Source organism: Nyctibius grandis, chromosome 4 (assembly GCF_013368605.1).
Source record: "Nyctibius grandis isolate bNycGra1 chromosome 4, bNycGra1.pri, whole genome shotgun sequence".
Classification (NCBI taxonomy): Eukaryota; Metazoa; Chordata; class Aves; order Nyctibiiformes; family Nyctibiidae; genus Nyctibius; species Nyctibius grandis.
Genome location: NC_090661.1, coordinates 42,731,529 through 42,755,654, shown reverse-complemented (window position 1 = coordinate 42,755,654; position 24,126 = coordinate 42,731,529). Strand labels below are relative to the sequence as shown.

The following is a 24,126-nucleotide window of genomic DNA, read 5'->3' as shown; positions in this document are numbered from 1 at the left end:
GTTATTTCTGCCAATGGTCGATACTCAATCAGAGCCACGCTGGCACCTCCCCTAACTGGTCCCATCATTTCTTTACCCTTTGATCTCATAGTTGCTAGAAATGAACCTCATTCCCCAGCATTCAATTCCTTGAAAGGTGCACATAATATACATACACCATGGTTGCTCCTGTAGCCTGAAATCAGGGTGGCCCTATGGCATGATGTCAATTAAACAGAGATTTGTGCACTTCCAAAAATTTTACCGTTTCCCAAACAAAGAATAAATCATGTTAGAAGAATGAAATTAGCCAAATTGTATGTCCTTACCCAATGGCACAAAATTAATTTCACAGGATTTTCAGTGCCTTTTAAATAAAAACTAGATTCATTATTTTTTACATAACATTTTCAGTATGTTAGCCAGTAAGTGATAGATAAAGAAAGAAAGCCACTATATTCTTGGCCTGATGGCCACAAAGACTGCTTATTTAAATAATATAACTATAAATAAATAATAAATATTTATATTTAATAATTATATATAAAATAATATAATATATATAAAATATATATAATATATATAATAATTATATAATAAATATATTTATTATAAATAAATAATAAATAATATAACTATAGTTCTCAAAATAATAGTAAAAATGGCAGTTATATTTGCAGGGAGACAATATCTCTAAATTTTCGTCAGAGGATAGGGTTTATTTTTTTTAATATATTTCACAAAATCTGTAGAAATGCACGTGCAGGTTATATTTTTTAAAAGTTTAGTAATTGGCATGCACATGCTATTACTTTTTAAAGTCACAACAGGTGACAACATTAAATTTGTTGGAATAAAATATATAGCAAAAATATTTGTTGGAGACTACACTAAAGCAAAAAAGATCTTCATAAGGAAGAAAGATGCTAGTTTGTGATTTATTTAATCTCTGAATTTCTAACAACTACGTTTGTAAAGCAGTGAGTCTCCTTTTAAGCAGCAAACGTCATTTATTTCTGTAAAATAGGTGCAGTAACAAGTTCTGGCCTCAAGAGGGAGAGATAGCACCATGGCTAAAAGTTTTCCAAACTGAAGGAAAACACAACTTTTTGCTAAAATAGAACAGATGCTGTTCTCTTGTGGGTAACTGCTAAATATATTGACCTCTGCTATATCTCTGACATGACTTAAGATATAATGACCGTGCTTCCCCCTCAAAATCAGAACGTTTAATTCAGCATTTCCTATTATTCAAGGCCAATTGGTTGGAAGTGGTTAAGCTGTCACCTCACAAGAGATATTATAGTTCTTTGACAGATGAACTTGTTTTGCAGTTAAGATTTCTGAGTTTAAAAACAGGGAAATCAGTGATTACCACTGTTCACTAAATATGGCAACAGTGAGGAGAGATTAAGATTCACTACCTCTTTTCTTTAATGCTATTATTATTCCTCTAGTTTCCTAATTTAGCCTCCTGTTACACACTCGATTCTTGTTCAGCTGTAGTCTCCAAAGAAATCCTGTCACTCTTAGTTCCTCCTTTAATTGCTTTTCTTTTGTCTTCTAATTCATCTACCTTCTCTTTTAGATAGTTTCTTTTTAAAGTGGTCTCCAGTGGGCATTCCTTTACACCCTCTTTAGACCCTAATTCTGACTTACATTTTTCATCTGAAAATTTGGATATGTTTAGAGAATAAAATAAAAACAATCTCTGGTATTTTGTCTTTTGTCTTCTTATTTTTTATTTTTAATCCCAGAAGCTTCATGGTTTCTAACAAATTTACCATTTTTTTCTGGTTTACTGTAACTCAACAGAGCTGTAAGAGATTTGCACTGCAATGCATAGATGAGGTTGACCCTAATGTGGACTTACCCGAGCCAATTTTATGCTAGCCACTATAGTTCAGTTGCTGCTAACAGTGCAGCAGTATTTACATTTTAAATTACCTTGTGTGTCTTTAGTCTTGTACAGCACAATGAGGAAACATTCATGTAGTTAGATGCTGGCATCAGTAGGGAAAAAGCAATTAGTAATATTAAGTTACTGTGACTTGAACGTGTACACTGTCTACTACCAAAAATCTGCTTGCTTGTTAGTTCTCCCTCTGTCAGCCTGGAGAGTTTCCAAACAATGTCCAAGCGAAATCAAAGGCAAATCTGGCCCTTGTTCTAGTAACCTTACTTGACCCACATGAGAATCAGCATTCAAAATAAGTCTTTACTAAGAATAAAGGAATATGCAGATATGATTCCAGTTTGATTTGCTAAGGACAGCTCCACTGTGTATGAGGATTATCATCTGTGCTCCAAAACCTAAAGCAAGGACGAGAAAACAATTTTTTGCCTTTCTGAGTGCTGGCAAGATAACTTTCAAATACCAGCGTAAGCATACAGACAGTTTGAAACAAGCCTCTGAGAGACCGGTTTCTGTTCATATTTACCATAAATTATATTCACTCTGATGCCTAATGATGACAACTGTGATTTAAGAGTCAGCAAGATTTAATGTTTCATTTCTGATCATAACATACTGGAAAGGATGAAGGAAAGAAAACCAGTTGCAGTCAAAACATATAAAGATACACAACAAAAAAAAGATATGAACATATTTTGAGGAGTTATGCAATGATCTTACATAAGTGGACTTGATCGTTCTTCTCAGGTTAATCCTCTCTAGACCCTTGAACATTTCTTTTGCTCTGACTCATCTCCAACATGGACACATTTTAAGGCAATGATGCATTAACAACAGTAGATAGACTGGAATTTGATTTAGGTAGAAGTTAGTAGCAATGTATTATTTAAATAATTAAATATTTAGAGTAGACCATGGTGATTTTGGTATACTGTATCTTTCTGGAATATCCTGTACTTCCTTGCAGAAGATACATAAAACATAAGTATCCAAGAGCTTAAGTATATTATGTAACAGAACAGCTAGACCTTAATACGTTAGGAAAGGCATATCACTATGAAAATACAAAGGAATGAGCATTCTCTCTCACACCTCCGTATTTACCACATTTAAGGGAATATTAGAAAACACAATTTTAAATTCAATAGTTTTTTGTTTAATAATGGTGGCACTTCAAGGAGCCCTAAAATCAATACAGTAATTGTTAACAGGGTAACTCAGAAGTTATCTCAAACTCTTCACAAGAAACCAACCCTCTCCCCAGTACCTGCCTCTTATAAGACAGCAGTTACAGAGGATTCAGTCCTGAACAGCACAAGAAGATTCCTCTTAAACCACCATATGCACCTTGAAGTAAATTCCCCATAGCAATTTGACTCTTTCTGTGTTTTGAAAGCTAGTGCCAGCACTGAAAGATTCCAAACCTATTTCTCTACCTCCACGAGAGAATGGAAAGCACTGAATAATCCCAGGCAATAAAGATTGTCTCCGCACTGATAGAAAGGAGTCAACCATAAGATCATCTTAAAGTCAATACTGATTAGTTCTTCAAGTTATCGCTGTGTCCCTTTTAAATCTGGAGCCTCTATTGGCTTTCCAGGTAGGTCACCTGGCACCCACTGCTCACCTTTGAGCCTGTCCTTTGCTACAGTGAGAGCAGAAAGTCCACCTTTTGCACTCTTACCATCCCCTCTCTCTATCTTCAGTGCTGCTGCACTCTTTTGCCTATTAGCAGAGATCCAGAAGGTAAGATATCATCCTTGACCAATCTCTAGAAAGTTTCCAGTTCACAAATAAATAATGTGGATGGCTCTGGTGCAGGCTTGTGGCTAGGCTGTGATACAGATGATTGAGACATGACTCTGGGTTGTAAAGCCAATGGTCACTTAAAGCTGATCTGAGTGACTGCGTTAGAATAAAAGAGGAGGGCTCACAGAATCATGTGTACAAAAGCAGCTGTTTCTCGATTCATCTAAGCTGTTAGTAGCCATCCCAGAGCTGAGATGTGCTATCCAACTAAGTACACAACATGAGAGAATTGGGAGGCTTCTTGCAGCCAAAGGTCTCACATCAGATGTGAGCCAAACACTAGATGTAGACATATCCCTTACAATCAGTTCTAAATACTAGTAAAGACATGCCCTCTAATCAATTCTACTAAATTTTTTTGTAAGCAGATTTTTTCTATTTCTCTCTCTTCCTCTTTTTTTTCCCCCCTCAAATTATTTGGAATGACATGCCAAATACTGAATGTAAAAAATCCCTGATCTAAAACTGCTCACTGCCAAATCATTTTGAGGTCTTTACATTGGAAATTCAAACTGTTCTGAACAACCATATGCTTCACAATAGATGTGTTTCATCAAGAAAGCATAATTCTTGGAGTCAGTTTTAGACACAAAGTTACAAATGCAGAATTTGCACAGCTTACACAGAAGTTGCTGTTTTTGCAAAGATTGCTGGTGACAAACTCAGTCAGACTATTTGTGGTAAAGCAAATGACCTTATTGCAGTCTACAACTACCTGAAGGGAGGTTGTAGTAAAGTGGGTGTCGGCCTCTTCTCCCGGGCAACTAGTGATAGGACAAGAGGGCACAGCCTCAAGCTTCACCAGGGGAGGTTCAGGTTGGACATCAGGAAGAATTTCTTTACAGAAAGGGTTATTAGACATTGGAATGGGCTGCCCAGGGAGGTGGTGGAGTCACCATCTCTGGATGTGTTTAAGAAAAGACTGGACATGGCACTTAGTGCCATGGTCTAGTTGACAGGGTGGTGTAAGGGCAACGGTTGGACTCGATGATCCCTGAGGTCTCTTCCAACCTGGTTGATTCTGTGATTCTGTGAAATGCCAAAGAAAAGTGAATGTACTTGGAGAAGCTATTTAAAATGCAAGCAAACTGTTAGGAACTAAGTGTTTTGGAGGAACAGAGGGTTCACTGTATTCCAATATCATCTTCTAGTAAAGAAGTATTTGCTGAGTAAAGGTGAGAGTTCCATACATGTACTACATCACTGCTTAATAATAGTTTAACCAGCTTGAAAACTGAGGGATGGGCTGTCAAAGCAGGGGAGTATCATCAGACTCAAAACAAGAAAGCACAAACTTGACTCTCAGTACAAAATGTGAAGTGACATTTTCAATTATGCTGCACAAGGCAGCAGGACTGCTGAGAAGATGTAGAGGTGCCAAGGAATTTCTGGATCTGATACCTCTTTCACTTATTGTTTTTTATAAACTGGTCATCAATCAAGAGAAGTATTTTAATCTAAATTGTATGAAGCAGTGTAAGTTTGGATTCAGAGATGAACAAATTTTAGCAAGCACTCTATCTATTAGGAAAAACATGCAACCCATTTATTTTAAGAGGGTCAATATTAGAAGCATTAAGTTATTGAAAGCAAGAGGGCTGAGGGGAGCACTACAACAATTTAAAAATGCTATATATGCTAATCCAGAATAAGCCAGTCTTGTTCCCTGTTGATTATCTTTTCTTTTTCCACCTGTTCTGTCATTACTGGTTTCAAATCTATGGTTTTTGTTACCAAGCCCCATCAGTGTTATCAGTTCCTATTAGTTTTTCACTACCTTAGCCCCACAGCCCAAACTTCATTTGTCCTCTATGCATGCTTTTTCCCCTAAGGGATGAAAATAAACACAAACTCCAAACACAAACTTTGCTTCCCCTAAAGCAATCCAGCTTTTAACCTTAACTATACTGGTGTGTTTTCAGTCCAATCTCTGCCAAGAAGCAACTCTGTCCCCTTTCAATCTAAACACCACAAAATCTTTCCCCTTTGTGCCAGTCCTCCAAATATTTTCTGACCAACCAGCTCTACCAAGTCCATTAAACATTTGCAGAAGACTACTGTTTAGTCACCTGTTGTGACTACCCTCTAAAAATGCAAACCTTTCCCACTCAAACATACAAGCTATTCGTCACACTAACAATGTTAGCTCTGACATTGCACTCTCCTTTGTAGACTTCACTGATCCTTAGTTCCTCCTAGACAGGAAAATTATTCCCGTTACTCCAATAATTTGGAAAAGGGGTCTTTAATCTCTGCTCTGCTGAGGCACCTTGGGTTCAGAAGGGAGAAATGGTTGCACAAGGGTGAGGCGGTCCCTGGCTGGGTCCTGGAAGGCAGCAAAATCTTTTATCTGGCTCTTTGCTGTAGGATCCCTGGGGCATGCTCTAACCCACAGCACAAAAACATGCAGAGCAGCTTTTGTTTATTCCCTTAGCATGTCAAGAAGGTGGGTAACCAGTGCCAAGGCTGACTGGGCTCCCCAGACAAAATACAGAGCCAATGGCATTGAGGCAAATTCATGAAATGTGATGAGCTAAAAAGATGGGATTGAGAGATATCAAGTTGCTTCTTTCAGAGGAAATTCAGCTGCCTCTTACAGAAATGGAGCCTGCAATAAAACAAGCTATAAGTCTGTAGAACAGGAAAAAATCGGCAATTTGCTCCATACAATTAACCCTGAGGCCTGCAAAGCAAACACACCTTCATTTAAATGGAGTGTCTTGCAAATGGTTATATTTCTACCCTTTGTAATAGTGTCCTCAAAAATCAAGAAGACGGGATTATCAGTGACCACAGATTACAGCACAAGGATGTCAGTATCGTCAATCTAGTATTGCTTTTTAGAGAAGGAGATAAAACTGCCTGAACAAGGTTTTTTATTGTTATTATTATTTTATTCACATAAGATGATTGAAAATACATTGCCATTAGATCAGCCCAAGATCAATTTTTTCTTCCAATTTTTCAGTTTGCACATAAAAATGGGGGAAAAAAATTCATTATTAGTATGATTTTAAGGAAAACTTAGTTTTCTTACAGAAAGTAAACCTTAAAGCATTCCAAAACAGATACTACGGAGTCTGAGTGCTACATATGGAAAGTGGCAATAGGCCATCTTCTTACAGCACTCTGTTGACTTTACCTGTGAGAATGATGATGTTATATATTTTCCCCTCCAGCTAGCACAGTAGAAGCCACAGAGCTTTATCTGCATTCTAAAAAGTCGTTTGGAGAAGCTAGTAAAAGTAAAAGTAAAAAGTAGCTGAAAAGCTGAACTATACTTTAAAAATGAGAGGAACATTCAGAATTTGGTATCACTTGTTCTCACACTTAACTCCAAAAAGTTATTTCTGAAACGTACAAGGAACTGCCACAGAAATTGTTATGTACCGCAGAGTGGAGGTACCCAGGACTAAAGGCATAAGAAGCACATGCCAAAGAATTAGCTGCAGTGCGAGACAAAACATGGCAAGAGTGTGCAGTATTTATTGCAAAGCAAGAAAGTGATCCTGTGTGACAGCAAATGGGCCAGTAAAGCAGAATTCTGTTTGTAGGTAGATAGATACATTAACAGCATGATAATACCCATGCAGGGACATCTGCATAATTTGCAAGTATGAAAAACTATATTTTATCAGTTTCTGCACATGACTATCCTCCATATAACTGAGAAATTAATAAGGCTTCCAATAAATGCGTTAGCATATGTTCAACAAATTGCTTACTATCAAGATATTACCAGATTCATACTAATTCAAAATTATTCCCATCATAATAAAATACTGAAACTTCCTTGTTTGCCCTATTACCTAGCTAAAATATGACTTTCAATGATTTTGAGGCTGCCAGTCATTTCTAAGCTGTTGTTATCCCAAAATGAAAGGTTGAGTTATTTTAGTTTTGGTTTACAAACTGAATAAATAAAATATATTAGGCTAGACATTTGCAGCAGTGTAACTGGATTACTAATGGGCATGAGCATGCTGCTTCTGTCCTTAATTAAGTTCTCATTTCAGATCTGACTTCTTTAGCACAAAACCACCACTAACAAAAGTAGTATTGAATTATTGCTAAGATATGTATTCATGCAATTAGGAAAATCCTTTTTGAGTTGGAGACGTCTTATTAAATAGAGTTAATGTAAATGCCAAATGACGATAACTAAAAAAGCAATGGCACACTTTTGATACACTGCTTAGGGAGTTATGAAACAGGAGATCTAGCAAAAGAAAGGACTCAATTGTGACACAGTTATGGTATTTTTAGTTAGATTTTGTTTACAATACTTCGTAACATAAGGGAGGAATTTTCTATTTTTCCATTACTTAGGTCAAATTTAAGTACCTAAGCAAGGCACCGTAGTGTTACTGAGGCAGAATTTGTCTTGGTAAGAGCTCTTGTACTGAAAAATTGGTTCTTCACTAGTCTTACAAGCACAAGATATAATTACTAGCAGCAATGGAAAAACTCAGGTAAATAAGCAGCTTGGGAAAACCTTACATTTCTTTAAAATACTATAATACTATAATTGCTTTGCAAAACATTTCAAAACTTTTCTGTTGATTATTTTTATTCACCATTCAGGAAGTATATTTTCAAGCCATTTAGTGTAGCTAGCATACATCTTGCTGCATGAAATATATATGAAACTTTCTTGTGTGCTCCTTTTAAGGGCATGGATCACTGAGCTCTCTTCCTAGCAGTGCTCTTTGCATCTGGTCTTCTTTCTGTTTAAAGCCCTTCTTCTACTCTGAGCCCCACACACTTCATATGATTATTTTCAAACTCCATGATCAACATTTCCCAAACATTCATCACAACCAGGAAAACTGAGAAATTGTAGAAAGAGCAGTGTCAGCAGTAGCAAAGTTCCTCAAGGACAAGAGCGGCAGCTGTAATCACTAGCTAGAAAGGTTTACTCTGGCCAGAGCACAGCTAACTACTTTTAATTGCTGTCAGGAGCTCAATCCACCCTCCAGAGGAGGTGAGGAGAAGATGGGTATGGAGAGGAAGGGGGTGTTTGCAGCTGCAGCCAGTTGTTACAGCTGGTTCTTATTCCTCCATCCTGGCAGGACTGAACTGCAGCTGCAGTGAATCACACAAAGACAGATGACTCCCCAAAAGATAATTACCTTCTCAAAAAGTCTGAGAAAAATAAACATGATGATTTGAGAAGGTGATGCAAAATGTTTCTCTGCCACCTGCTTCTTGCCAAAAGGATGCTAGTCAGCGTCTAGTGGAGGGAGCTGGTCCCTAGACACTCAAGAATTCCATTTCTTTAATAGGTTCTTGTAGTATCATTTGAAAGACAGCATCGGCAACGGCGACAGCGGTGGCAGTGGCGGCGGCAGCGGCGGCAGCGACTGAGGTTAGCGCGGGGAGAGATCGGGCCATAGCGGGCGAGCGGTTTCCGTGCGGTTTCCGTGCTCCGAGCCCCCCCGAGCAGCAGCCCGAGACCCGCCTGGACCCGGAAGTTCCTGGCAACGAATCAGGAGAGGAGGGGGCGTAGCACCAGCCCCTGTGATCGGGTGATAAAGAGCCTCTGGGAGGACAGGGTCCCTGCCCAGAGGGGAGAGGGGGAGTCAGCAGTGACTGTGTGTGTCCCAGGGCGGGGGAGGGCACAGCCCCAGGGGCGTGGAAGTTTGCGCAGCAGTTCTCGCAGGCACGGCAGCGAGCAGGGTAGGCGGGCAGGCAGGTATGGCTTCCACTCGGCAGGGCCCTAAGTCCCTTGCGGGTGCCAGAAAAGACATGGCAACCCAAACGGACCTGCCGCGGAAGCATGCAGAGGTGCAGGTGGCAGGCTGCAGGGAGTGCCAGAGCCTGGCCCTGGCACTCGAGGGTAACGGAGACCTCACCTGTGTGAGGTGCGAACAGGTCGACGACCTGATCTCCTTGGTGGCCCAGCTCAAGGAGGAGGTGGAAAGGTTAAGGAGTGCAAGAGCATCCCAGGAAGAGGATGGCGGGCAGTGCTGTTCCCTGCCTGTCCTGGGGAAAACGGACGGGCCTAATGCTCCCCGGGTAGTGGAGGATCCTCTTCCTCCTCCACAAGGAGCAGGAGGAGACCTAGGGGATGGGGGGGAATGGAGGCAGGTCCCTGCTCGGGGTGGCAGGCGAATCCCATCCCGACCTTCCTCCCCTCCCCACGTCCCCCTGCAGAATAAGTATGAGGTGCTGGAGCCTGAGCGTCTTCCTGAGTGTCAGGAAGATACAAATCTAGGTGAAAGATCCTCTACGGGGCTATGTAAACAGAAGCAACCAAGTAAGAGGGTTGCAACCAGCTCCAAAAAGGAGAAAAGAAAAGTAATTGTTATAGGCGACTCCCTGCTAAGGGGAACGGAGGGCCCCATATGCAGGCCAGACCCGACTCACAGGGAAGTCTGCTGCCTCCCAGGGGAACGGGTAAGGGATGTTGCCAGGAGGATTCCTCAAGTGGTGAGGCCCTCTGACTACTGCCCACTGTTAGTATTCCAGGTGGGTAGGGATGAGATTGAAGAGAGAAGTCCCAGGGCTATCAAAAGGGACTTCAGGGTCCTGGGGCGTTTGGTGAAGAGGGTAGGTGCGCAGGTGATATACTCTTCAATTCCTTTGGTATTTGGTGAAAATAGGGAAAAGACTATGAAAGTCCAACAGATTAATATGTGGCTAAGAGACTGGTGCTGTAGGTGGGATTTTGGGTTTGTTGACCACGGGGTGGCTTTCATGGCACCGGGCCTGCTTATGCCGGATGGGGAACAGCTGAGTCAGAAGGGGAAAAGGGTTATGGCCCAGAAGTTGGCAGGGCTGATCAAGAGGTCTTTAAACCAGGTTCGATGGGGGAGGGGGATAAGACCAGGGCAGCCACAAATAAACCTAGGGGTGACAGGCCTGCGTCGGGGGCAAGGCCGCTAGCCCAGCTGAAGCGCGTTTACACCAATGCATGCAGTATGGGCAACAAACAGGAAGAGCTAGAGGCCACTGTACAGCAGAAAGGTTATGATGTGGTTGCCATCACAGAAACGTGGTGGGATGACTCTCATGACTGGAGTGCAACTATGGATGGCTATAAGATCTTTAAGAGGGACAGGCGAAGCAGGAGAGGCGGTGGGGTAGCGCTATATGTTAGGGAGTGCTTGGACTGTGTTGAAATTGAGGAAGATGGTGAGGATGACAAGGTTGAATGTTTATGGGTGAAGATCAGGGGGAAGGTCGGCAGGGCAGACATTACGGTGGGAGTCTGTTATAGACCACCCAACCAGGATGAGCAGGCGGACGAGGCATTTTACAAGTGGCTGTCAGAAGCCACCCGGTCGCTGGCCCTTGTACTCGTGGGCGACTTCAACTTGCCGGATGTCTGCTGGAAATACAACATGGCAGAGAGGAAGCAATCTAGGAGGTTCCTAGAATGTGTGGAGGACAACTTCCTCATGCAAGTGGTAAATGAGCCCACTAGAGGAGGGGCCCTGCTTGACCTGTTGTTTGTGAACAGAGAAGGACTAGTGGAGATGTGAGGGTCGGTGGCCATCTTGGGAATAGTGACCATGAAATGTTAGAGTTTTCGATAGTGGGGGAAGTAAGGAGGGGCAAGAGTAGAACTTCTGCCTTAGATTTCCGTCGGGCTGACTTTAGCCTGTTTAAGAGGCTGGTGGACTGAGTCCCTTGGGAATCGGTCCTGGAGGGCAAAGGAGTCCAGGAAGGCTGGACATGCTTCAAAAGGGAATTGTTAAATATTCAGGAGCAGGCTGTCCCAGTCTGTAGGAAGGCAAGCCGTCGGGGAAAAAGACCGGCCTGGTTAAACAGAGAACTTAGGCTAGAACTTAAGGAAAAAAAGAGAGCCTACTTGCTCTGGAAGAAGGGTCGGGTAACTTGGGAGGTCTACAGGGACGTGGCCAGGTCATGTAGGGAGAAGATTAGAAGGGCCAAAGCTCAATTAGAGCTCGATTTGGCTGCTACAGTCAAAGATAACAAAAAAAGCTTTTACAAATACATCAACAGCAAAAGGAGGGTCAAGGAGAGCCTCCACCACTTGCTGAATGAGGAGGGTAGTGTAGAGTCAGGGGATGAGGAAAAGGCAGAGCTGCTCAATGCCTTCTTTGCCTCGGTCTTTAATGTCAAGATCGGTTGTCCTCAGGAGACTCGGCCCCCAGAGCCTGAAGTTAGGGACGGGGGGCTATGTGAACCTCCCAGGATCCAGGAGGAGACGGTTAGTGACCTGCTGTGCCAGTTGGACACCCACAAGGCTATGGGCCCGGATGGGATTCACCCTAGAGTAATGAAGGAACTGGCAAATGAACTTGCCATACCACTCTCGATTATCTACCGGCAGTCCTGGCTAACTGGAGAAGTCCAGCTGACTGGAAATTAGCAAACGTAACGCCCATCTACAAGAAGGGTCGGAAGGATGATCCAGGGAACTATAGGCCTGTCAGCCTGACCTCGGTGCCAGGAAAGGTGATGGAACAGATCATCCTGAGTGCCATTACACGGCACATGCAGGACAATCGGGGCATTGGGGCCAGCCAATATGGATTCATGAATGGCAGGTCCTGCTCGACCAACCTGGTCTCCTTCTACGACAAAGTGACCCGCTTAGTAGATGAGGGCAGGGCTGTGGATGTAGTCTATCTAGACTTCAGTAAGGCATTCGACACTGTCTCCCACAGCATCCTCCTAGACAAACTGGCTGCCCGGGGCTTGGATGGGTGGACTCTTCGATGGGTTAAAAACTGGCTGGATGGCCAAGCCCAGAGAGTGGTGGTGAATGGGGCAAAGTCCAGCTGGCGGCCGGTCACTAGCGGTGTTCCCCAGGGCTCAGTTCTGGGGCCAGTGCTGTTCAATATCTTTATAGATGATCTAGACGTAGGGATTGAGTGCACCCTCAGTAAATTTGCAGGTGACACCAAGCTGGGTGGCAGTGTCGATCTGCTGGAGGGTAGGAAGGCCCTACAGAGGGATCTGGACAGGTTAGATAGATGGGCCAAGACCAACGGCATGAGGTTCAACAAGAACAAGTGCCGGGTCTTGCACTTCGGCCACAACAACCCCATGCAGCTCTACAGGCTGGGGGAAGAGTGGTTAGAAAGTGGCCCGGCGGAAAGAGACCTGGGGGTGCTGATCGACAGCTGGCTAAACATGAGCCAGCAGTGTGCCCAGGTGGCCAAGAAGGCCAACGGCATCCTGGCCTCTATTAGGAATAGTGTAGCCAGCCAGTGTACGGAAGTGATCGTCCCTCTCTACTCGGCACTGGTGAGGCCGCACCTTGAGTACTGTGTCCAGTTCTGGGCCCCACACTTCAAGAAAGATGTTGAGGTGTTAGAGCGAGTCCAGAGGAGGGCGACCAAGCTGGTGAAGAGTCTGGAGGGTCTGACCTACGAGGAATGGCTGAGGGAGCTGGGGTTGTTTAGCCTGGAGAAGAGGAGGCTCCGAGGTGACCTTATTGCAGTCTACAACTACCTGAAGGGAGGTTGTAGTGAAGTGGGAGTTGGCCTCTTCTCCCGGGCATCTAGCGATAGGACAAGAGGGCACAGCCTCAAGCTTCACCAGGGGAGGTTCAGGTTGGACATCAGGAAGAATTTCTTTACAGAAAGGGTTATTAGACATTGGAATGGGCTGCCCAGGGAGGTGGTGGAGTCACCATCTCTGGATGTGTTTAAGAAAAGACTGGACATGGCACTTAGTGCCATGGTCTAGTTGACAGGGTGGTGTAGGGGCAACGGTTGGACTCGGTGATCCATGAGGTCTCTTCCAACCTGGTTGATTCTGTGATTCTGTGATTCTGTGATTCTGTGATCTTACATATTCACAAGCAGCTTTGATGGGATTTGTTGCTTGCACAGAATGAAGAGCTCTGTATCTGTCAGCTTCATCTGGACTAAATTTCAACAGTACACAAACTTAAGCACAGAAACAGCTTGCACTTATGAAGATGGTTCTTTCGTCAGAGTCTGGAAGATGAACCCCAGCCATCAGGATGGAGAGAACAACTTGAATCATTAAGCACTGCCCGTTAGAGCTGACTGTTTCCAGGCTGACAGCTGCTGCTCCCTCTTTTGTTTAAGAAGAAATTTCTCTGTGTTGTCTACTCTGACTTTATACTCAAACATCTCTAGCTCAGCTACTTTTCTACTAGTCAATACTTCCAGTGTCTTGAAAAGTTATAGAAATCATGCATTGTAAGAAGTGTTTACTGAAGTTATAAAACTAAGTCCTGTTTTCTTAGCTCTTACAGAGCTTGATAACACAGAAGATAATGCAAATACCAGATTTAGCATTTAGATGCCAAGATCACTCTTTAATGAATGTTAAAGATTTTGAAATCTAGTAGAGATTGAGCTCTCTTTTCTGACAGCCATTTTACTACACTATATTGAGGATGGACATGAAATATTCTGAATAGGAGAGTTCTCCTCTACAATGGCCAGGAAGACAAACCCATCAGAAAATTGAAACAAAAATTTACTATGAGTGTAAGCTAATAATTATATTATTGAAATGACTAGGTCCTTATTTGATTATTCATTCAAATTCACCTCCCTTTCCAAAGTTTATCTTTTTTCTCAAAACGACCTCTCATAGTGTTAACTACTGCAAATGTTTCCACTTTATAAAGAAGAGTTACTTCTGAAGAGGCAATGCCAGAAGCTAAGAATGAAATTCTATCTCATCCGAAGTTTAATGGGATAGTATATTGCCATTATTGCTCTAGCATATTGCACTGTTAAATTGCCATTAGTTAGGAAGGATTATTTAAGCAAAAATAAATAAATAAATAAAGATGTTATGTTTAGTTCCACCAACACTAGAGGGAAAATCATCACTGCAAGGGAAGAGAACTGATTAAATAGAAATGTATTTATTATACATGATATCACAGAATCACAGAATCACAGAATGTTAGGGATTGGAAGGGACCTCGAAAGATCATCTAGTCCAATCCCCCTGCCGGAGCAGGATTACCTAGACCATATCACACAGGAATGCGTCCAGGCGGGTTTTGAATGTCTCCAGAGAAGGAGACTCCACAACCTCTCTGGGCAGCCTGTTCCAGTGTTCAGTTACCCTCACTGTAAAGAAGTTTTTTCTCATATTTATGTGGAACCTCCTGTGTTCCAGCTTGCACCCATAAGCTTGCACTTGATTCATATGACATGAATCAAGAAAATGATTCCTCTATTCTTGGACTAAAGCAATTCTTTTTTGTAAAGAAATTAGGCAGATGATATTAAGTGTAACTTCATTCAAATAAAACAAAGATCCCTGATTTTCCAATGTTTATCTTTCACTTCATCCAAAAAACAACTTATAATGTACCTGATATTGGCAAAGGGAAGCTCTCTTGATAAAATAATGTATTGCCAAGTTTAAAGACATTGGTGTAAGTAAAATAATGTAGGCAAGTTCCATATAGTCAGTTAAAGTTAACTGCAGTCTATTATAATTACAATGATCACTGCTGTTCTCTACTTCTAGCAGTCACTAGATGAGACTATTTTCATCATTAAAAGAAAACAAGAAAGCAACTCCTCTCCTGCCCACAGCCCCATCTCCATATATAGGCTTATCAAGAAGATAGCAGAAGAACACAGGATTATTGCCTTACCTCAATTTTTTCCCATATGGTTTCATAATTCTCTTGATGTTGTATATCTTGCATCAGTTGATGAATTAAAGCTGATTTATTTGAGGCAGAAATCTCATTCTCAGTGGGCTGAGAGACCACAGTCCTTTCTGACTTTTCTTCAATGTATTTTTTAATGCAAGATACAGGCATACAAAGATCTTCATCAGAGAGAATATCACTGAGAGGCCCAGATTCAATACTGTCACCTAAGGACGATACTATATCACTTGAAGAGCTTGGTGAAATTCTACCCTTTTTTTTTTGCTTTTTTGTCTGGTAAGTTGGATACATTTCTGAATCTGAGTTCATTTCTGACAACTCCCAATCATCAATGTTTTGAATGGTTTCTCTTCTGGGCCTTTGGGGCAGCAGCTTCATCAAATTTTCTAGTTTTAAAGCTAATACTTCAGTCTGCTTGAGTTGTGAAGGAAGTGCTAAATATTCATCAGATCCATACCAGACCTCACCATCTTTACTGTTTTTTTGAGTATAGCTTGATGTTGAGGAGAAGTTTTTATTATTCTTTCTTCTCAGTAGAAGAGGTGATGGGTTGGTAAGCTCAGAACCAGCGGAAGAAGCACTCTTTTGGCTATGTGTTGGTGAAATAACAGGCTCAGTTTTACCTTGTGATTGCCCATTTGTGTCTCTCTGGTTACAAGAATCTGATGATGCAGAAGAATCTGTTTCTGTCTCCTCCAGAGACTGAGAGTTATGAGAAGTAATTCCATTTTGTAGAGAAGAACATCCTCTTTTTTTGACTTGTATTGGCGGAGCTGTTTTACACACACCTCCAGGTGTTCTGCCAGCTTTCATTTTCTCTGGAGCATCATGAGACTTCTTGTGCTTCGACTGTTCTTTACAGGTGTAGAAAGTAGACTTCCATAGACTTATGGGACTGTCCTTAAAGTGATTATTTATTGTGTATTCAAGATTTCTATCACCTATTGTATTTAAGCAATCATATGACTGACTAACTGCAGATGGACTGTTAGTGTAGGGTGACTGTAAATCTAGACAAAGCTTGGACCTGTCTGGTGGATCTAACAATGAAGGTGTACTTCTACTCATTTCATTTTTAACTATCTGAGAGATTTTCCTTTTTAAATCATTGGCTTCTATATAGTCTTTAAACACATCATCTTTCAGAAATAGACCTCTTTTTGGCAATGTAGGCTGCGTAGGGGAGTCTTCATTATAGTTAAAGCAGTCTCTTATGGACCTCTTAGGAGTTGAATTTTCACAGTGAGAGTGTTTGATTTTTTCACTGGTGTGCTGTGGAAGATTGCATTCTGGTTTCTTTAATGTGGAAACTGGTTTGCTGTCAGTAGACAAAACACCATCTTCAGAGCAAGGTTCTTTAGAAAGAGAGGAGTTCACAGAAGGAGATACTAGTAAGAGCTCATGTGGTGCTTTCCTGTCTTTGCTTTCTTCTTCATCTTCTGCTGAAAGAGGTACATGGGTTTCTTTCTCATTTAATGCTTCATCACACTGGGAAGCAATGGAATCAGTTGCTACTGCAAGTAAACCCACACTTCTGATAAGTCCTGGAATGTCTTTATCCATCTCACTGTAGTTCCAGGATTCAAATGATTTTGCTTTCCCTTGGCTGGAGGTCATATCATCCAGAGCACCAAGCAAATCCTCACTAGGACTGTAATCAGAGAGTTCAAATGCAGTAATACCACAATCCAGCGACAAGTAATTTTGAGAACATTTGATGGTTAACTGTCCAGAATCATCAACTTCAGTTAAAGAGTCAAGACGATCCTGAAATAGACAAAGAAATGGTACTTTTTAAGAAGATTTATTTCCATATACAGCACACATAAAGTAACAAACTATCAGTTTCTATGTTTTGCTGCCTAACATCTAGGAAAGCATTCGTCACTGACCTGCCTGTTTTTGTAGTTCCCTGTAGATGAGCAAACCATTCTAAACTATTTGGGAATTCCAAATGTCAGTAAACTGAAAAAATGCTTAGTTCCAGTCTGGTGCAGCAAGTTACCTAAAAGTAGCAGCTCACTTTTGTATTGGTGTTCTCCTCCTTAAATTCTGCTCCCAGTTCTACTTACTCTGTAGGGGGGACTCAGAAATTCCATGAAGTAGACTCACAGTATTTCCTGTGTTAACTATCTCGAACAGGAGGGAGGGGATCTTGGGGACCGCTGAGTATATCAGCCACCTTGTTAATTTTGTGTTCTCAGAAATCCATGCTGCTCTCCAATCTTTCAGTGGTTGCTAGAATGTTTTTTCCAAGCATTATCTAGCAATGACAGACATTTCTTCCCACATTTATGAGACAGATGTTGCTAACTACATTTCACTTTTTTTGTAGCATTATCAACTGAGGATTTATCTGCTGGATATTTGGAGCTCAAATGGAGAACAGCTAAAGGAAAAGAAAATATAGCCAGGAATCCTAAATATCTGGCCTGCCATGTCCCCTTGTCAGCATCTTCTCAGTGGAAGTCCTTCAATCTCAGAAACACAGGCATAGCCAGAGGAGACTGTCTCAAGTGGCAAATGAGATTTTAAAATCAAAGTCAAATTAATGTTTATTAATATTTTGGTGACTTATTTGAAGGACACTAAAAAAATTTGTCTACGTTAAGATCCAAAAGCAGCCTAATATATAACAATCAATCACAGCAAAATTATGTTTAGTCAGCAGTTTATAAGCATAATTTTAGTAGATGATTTAATGTTCTAACACCTAAGAAGGTCTCAACTATTTCCAGATTCCAGCACATAATTTGAAACCTGAACATAGGATCAAATAATTCTGAAACAATTTCTGTTCTTATTTACAATAGTGTACATCTTAAGTAACTCCATGAAACTATCTAGAATGAGAGAAATTGGCAGAGCATGTCAACTGGGCAAAAGAAACTGAAAAGCAGAATTTAAAATAAAAAAGCCAGCATTAGCCCAAGTGCTTACAGAAACTATGTAAAAAACATCATAAAGGTCAGAAAGTCATGTTTTAGGATTCTAACTTTAGGTGTCTAAATCAGTGTACTGGTCTTTCTTCACAGGTTTGGTTTTCATAAGAGAGTTTTTTAAAGCAAACTCTTGAGTATCCACAATAGGTTCCTGTCTGAATTATTCTCTGGAACAGCTTGTATCACTACGCTGCCTAAATCCATAGTTTAAGGATCTTAGGCATCATGCCACAATCTCTTTATCTCACAATAAACCACTTGGATTTTGGTCTGAACAACAACAGTCTCAATAAAGGCTATTGTTTGCCGCCTTCTATAAACATATAATGTTTGAGCTCTGTACTCTGTCCACCCCACTTGCATTACTCAAAGTAAAAATATAAAAAATCCTCCAGCTAAAAATATTATTTATAGACAAGATTGATTAAAAGGTTATTTATCAACCTTTCAATGTCTTGGACATTGAAAATATATTTTATTTAGCACATTCTATCCAGATGTAGAACCTATGCCACAAATTGTACATTGTCAATAGTCCAGAATTAAAAGGGGAAGTTTCTATAAATCTGTCAAATTTCTATTTTAGAGCTGCATTTATTAAGGAAAATAATGACTAAACAATGATCAGTATTACAGCTGCATTTTCTCTCTAATCTCAGGAAAAGATTAGAAACTGTAAAACCATATATAAATCAAAATCCTTTTCAAGGCCCTAAGGGCCTTCATTTCTCCCAAGTAATGATCTCCATTTCTTCGTCTCTTACAGAGTGTTTATTAACATTAATAAAATTTACAATCACGTGCATTAAACCATCTTCCTTGCTCATTTTCCAAGCAGCTTCTTAAATGTGTGCTTCAGAGGAGCATTATTTAATGCCAGTATTACCATGTTTTTACTATTGTTTTTACTTCAGAAAAATATTACATTTAGTTATCTGCATGGCTACCAATAGGAATACCTTAGTTCAAAAAATTTGTCCCTTTTCACATAGTAATGCTTCCTGTAAAGCTCTGTAGGCTTTTTCCAATACCTTCTTGTATTTATATTTAAACCAGCACAATTCTGCATTTCTTTTTTTACTCTTCCAAATAAGCTAATTTAATTTGTAAGATATTTCTTTTGTGACTTTACCAACTGTTTGAGAACATTAGGATTCACTGTATTTTAACATAGCCTTATGCTGATCCTTTCTGAACAGGTTAGATAGATGGGCTGAGACCAACGGCATGAGGTTCAACAAGAACAAGTGCCGGGTCTTGCACTTCGGCCACAACAACCCCATGCAGCTCTACAGGCTGGGGGAAGAGTGGTTAGAAAAGTGGCCCGGCGGAAAGAGACCTGGGGGTGCTGATCGACAGCTGGCTAAACATGAGCCAGCAGTGTGCCCAGGTGGCCAAGAAGGCCAATGGCATCCTGGCCTCTATTAGGAATAGTGTAGCCAGCCAGTGTATGGAAGTGATCGTCCCTCTGTACTCAGCACTGGTGAGGCCGCACCTTGAGTACTGTGTCCAGTTCTGGGCCCCACACTTCAAGAAAGATGTTGAAGTGTTAGAGCGAGTCCAGAGGAGGGCGACCAAGCTGGTGAAGAGTCTGGAGGGTCTGACCTACGAGGAATGGCTGAGGGAGCTGGGGTTGTTTAGCCTGGAGAAGAGGAGGCTCCGAGGTGACCTTATTGCAGTCTACAACTACCTGAAGGGAGGTTGTAGTGAAGTGGGAGTCGGCCTCTTCTCCCGGGCAACTAGTAATAAGACAAGAGGACACAGCCTCAAGCTTCACCAGGGGAAGTTCAGATTGGACATCAGGAAGAATTTCTTTACAGAAAGGGTTATTAGACATTGGAATGGGCTGCCCAGGGAGGTGGTGGAGTCACCATCTCTGGATGTGTTTAAGAAAAGACTGGACATGGCAGTTAGTGCCATGGTCTAGTTGACAGGGTGGTGTCAGGGCAACGGTTGGACTCGATGATCCCTGAGGTCTCTTCCAACCTGGTTGATTCTGTGATTCTGTGATTCTTTCCCTCACAGGTTAGGCTCAGCTGGACAGAACTCAGGCTGCACAGAGCTCATTTTTCTTTCCTTCTTATCTGTGTCTGGGTAATTCCTGAAGGAGAAATGGTCCTTCAAAATCTTAACTCTCGAAAAACTTTTTATTAAAAAAGTATTTTCATAAGTTGTCATCTCCATCACGGCAGGCAGTTTGCCTCACTAGTTTCTCTACTTCCTCCAAGCCATAAAACTTTTAGTGCCCTTTTCTCCTGGCATCTTATTCAGTATGGCACTGCTGAGAGAGAGAAAAGCACAGTTACTGCCTGCCCAGTTAATGAGCTGGGTTCCTAACCAAGCCAGTACAGCCTGTGCTGCACACTTTCATGTTTTGGTAGCTACTCTACCAGTGTTATCCCTGTTCATTATGTCGAGGCTAGCTTGTACACATTTATGTGTGTTACAGCTACAATGTAAGTATAGCCCAGGCGGGATTGTTGCACCATGATTGACTGTGAAGTCTATGAGCTGAGAGAGTAGTGAATATTAACAAGATGAGACTGTCTCACTGAGGGCGAAAGAAACCTTGGCAGGACGCTTCTTCCATGGAGCTCCTCAGTTAACACTGGAAGCCAAACCTGCTCTTCAGCATTATGCAAAAGACAGCTGACTTAAGGAGCAAGCCAAACATTTTGTGAAATGATAAGTTCATGGACTACAGAAAAATATAACATTTGTTGTACTGCTTCAGATCAAATTTCCATCTAGGCCAGTATCCTGTCTCTGCACCAGTTCTAAACATTTTCTGCTAGCTGAGCTGTAAGACATGAGTACATATACATGGCCCTTCCACACGTGACATTTCTACCTGCACTCCCAGCTTCTACCAATGAGCAGCATAGGGACTTCCTCATCTGGAGGTTATAATTCCTCCTATCTTTGCTTAGTTTCCACATTTATTTTTTGAACTTCTTTCCACTTCTAAGTGTCCTATGTAATGAATTCCAAAATAGAAGTCTTTGTTGTGTATGAAAGTTTCCTTCTCTTCACTTCAAACCAGATGACTTCTCAGTCTTAGGAAAAAAAAATAAGCTGTCATTCCTGCTTCGTAATCCTCAAGGAGTACTGAAAATTAGGATAATGATTCTCCAAGGAAGTGTTATCTGCATGGGCAAAGGTTTCTAGGTTTGCTCAAACAGTCTCGCTATTCACATATGCATGAAAATCCCTAATAGATAATATCATGAGGCACTTACTGGTCCCACAATGTAGTCCTGACTGGGAAAGGATATTGGGGAAACACCAAAAAAAAAGGTAGATAAGAGTAGATACCATTGTCTCTACATTACATTTTTTAAATTTGTTTATTTTCATCAAAAAAAGCCACTACCATTATACTTGATGAAAAGCTTAAATAAATACCTGAAGATTAAAAACTGCAGAGCAATTTCTAGGAACCTATTCAAGCAATAGAGCAGAAACTTAGTATTAATATTGTGTTCCTGCTATTGCTAGCCATTAATTTTATCAAATATTATTTATGTTTTAGTTGGGGTGGAAGAAAAGATTTGTGTCAGGATATTTTGTCTTTTTTATTACCATATAAGACTCTCTGGCAACATGTTGTTTTCCCCACTGAAAAATAATCTATCCTTCCCCAGCCAGTCCTCCTCTGTATGGGAGGGAATTTTTTTATAGCAGTTGTAATCAGATCCAGATGGGACATTTCCTGTTTCTTAGTATCTGAATCCACCCCTTCCTTATGTCTTGAAATCACCATGCTCATGTCATAAAATAATGACTTCACCCTAATTCACCAGTCTGTATATTCAGACAAGAGTGGATTTCCTTCAGATTTGCCAGAGAAGGTTTATCAGCAACAGCAAAGCAGAAACTGAATCTGAAGCACCAGGTATGTACACATCAGGAAGAGGGGGTGTGGAAGGTGGGCCTGGGCATATCTGAGCACTGTTTTCAGGACCACCCACTCTGTTGTACCAAAGACAAATATAAAACCCAACAGGAAGCAGAGAAATATGGACATTCTCTTTAAACTTGAGTGATCTGAAATTCAGGACATGTTTAAACGACTTCTGACTTCCTCTGTAACACAGGTTGCAGAATCTCACTGCATTGATCTGGAGGTCTCTTTCTGTAAATGTATCTAATCCTAACAAAAGCATTTTATCCTAATCTTAGGACTTTCAGCAAATGAAGAATCCTCTACACGCTAAGGTATCTTCTCTTGACCATTAATTACCCTAACTATTAAAAATGTACATCTTCTTTCAGTTTTAAAAATTTGGCCAGTAGTGTCTTTTTAACTGAGCTAATTTAGCAGTGATGAATTCAAAGAAAAAGGCATTTTAGTCAAATGAATCCAGATTTACAAATCATTTACATGTGTGTGAATTTGACAGCCTGTTAGAGTAAAAAATGTATGATTCATTCATTGTTGTTCTCAGACAAAATGTGTGACTGTTTAGAGGCGTGTTGCAGAATTGCCAGTCAAACAAATTCAAGTCCATGCTCTCTGCTTTAAAGCAATACTGACCTAGTCTGGAAAGTTTTGGAAAACATTGTGTAAGCTTCAGGTTTGTATATGCAAGAAGGGAAATGTCTACGTTTTTCATTAAAGAATTCATTGCACATAAAAATTGAGTTTTGAATTGGATATGAACCTTAAATTCATGAGTGATCAGACCAAGGAGTTTGGACCAGATGCACCTCTGTAAGTGTTTACAATCCTTTATGAAAACTATTTCAGTCAGGAGAAAATATTGCTAGCCACTAGCATGACACTTCTGAAAGTTGACCTTAATTTGCTTTAATTTAGTTCAATGAGAACAGATATCAGCTGAAGATATTTAAAACACAAAATTAGCAAAATATGAAGACGACGAGTAAGCCATCCTTAAAATTGTCATCCTAGCAATTTTAAATGTGCAATAGGGATGAGCTGCTTCAAATACAGATGAAATTCTCAAAATAGAATTTAGTTACTATACCTCCTTAGTCTCTTCAGAAAACGCTTGCAGAATATCAGTCTGCCTGGTGTAGTTTCCATTGGCATCTTGTAGTCCCTGAAGAATACGCTCTCTCAGAACCAGAACAGAAACACGTAGCTGGTGCCAGAGTAGTTGTACTGTATGGATATCGACTATCACATTGACAGAGTAAGACAGAAGCTTCAGGGAAAACTCAGTCTCTAGTAGAGCATGAATTTGTTCAACATGATCAGATATATCTTCACAAATATCCTGTAATGGAAAAGATAAAGTAGATATTTAGCTACAGGCATGGTCCTTTCATGGATCAGCACTAATTTTCATATACTTGTTATTAAACGCAGAGTAGATTATTTCAGAGAGGAAAGATAATGTAATTAATACATCCAGGGTTCTCTATTTTTTTTTTATTATTATTTATAGCGATGCTACAGCAACTGAACCAGCAGCTGTCCTGTTTGGCAGGACTGCTCAGTAAGTGCAGAGACAGCATACAATAAAGAAGGATGGCACAACAAGATCACATGAATTGGAGGCAGAAAACTAACACCGTAAAGTGACATCCTAGAAGACAGCAATAGGAATGAAAGCGATAAGATTGCCACAAGCAGTCTCCCTCTCTGCTTCCCACCCCCCACCTCAGTTTAAATGCAAAGAATCTGACCTGTGCCATCATCAACAAAATTATTTTGGACAGAATTTACCTTTTAATCTAGCCTCTATAGCCAAGTAGGGCAAAAGTCTGGGATAGACTCAATGTGGATAAGCTGTTTCTGAGATCCATTGCTGACTGCCATGATGAGAGGGTGCTAACTTTTGCATAATCTTGTTCTGGACTCAAAATGGAACAGAAGATGGGTGGAGAAGGAGAAAGAAGGAAAGTAGAGAAACTGT

General features: G+C 40.9%; 1 protein-coding gene across 1 annotated transcript in view; it reads right to left on the bottom strand.

The window, feature by feature from the left end:
- The window catches only part of AKAP6 (A-kinase anchoring protein 6), a 255,963-nt gene that overhangs the window by 187,329 nt on the left and 44,508 nt on the right, over window positions 1-24,126 (bottom strand). The window contains exons 3-4 of the mRNA XM_068397672.1: window positions 23,233-23,484; window positions 15,279-17,066 (exon numbers count right to left, since the gene is read on the bottom strand). Coding sequence (XP_068253773.1) covers window positions 15,279-17,066; window positions 23,233-23,484 — 2,040 coding nt within the window. The remainder of the gene's footprint in view (window positions 1-15,278; window positions 17,067-23,232; window positions 23,485-24,126) is intronic.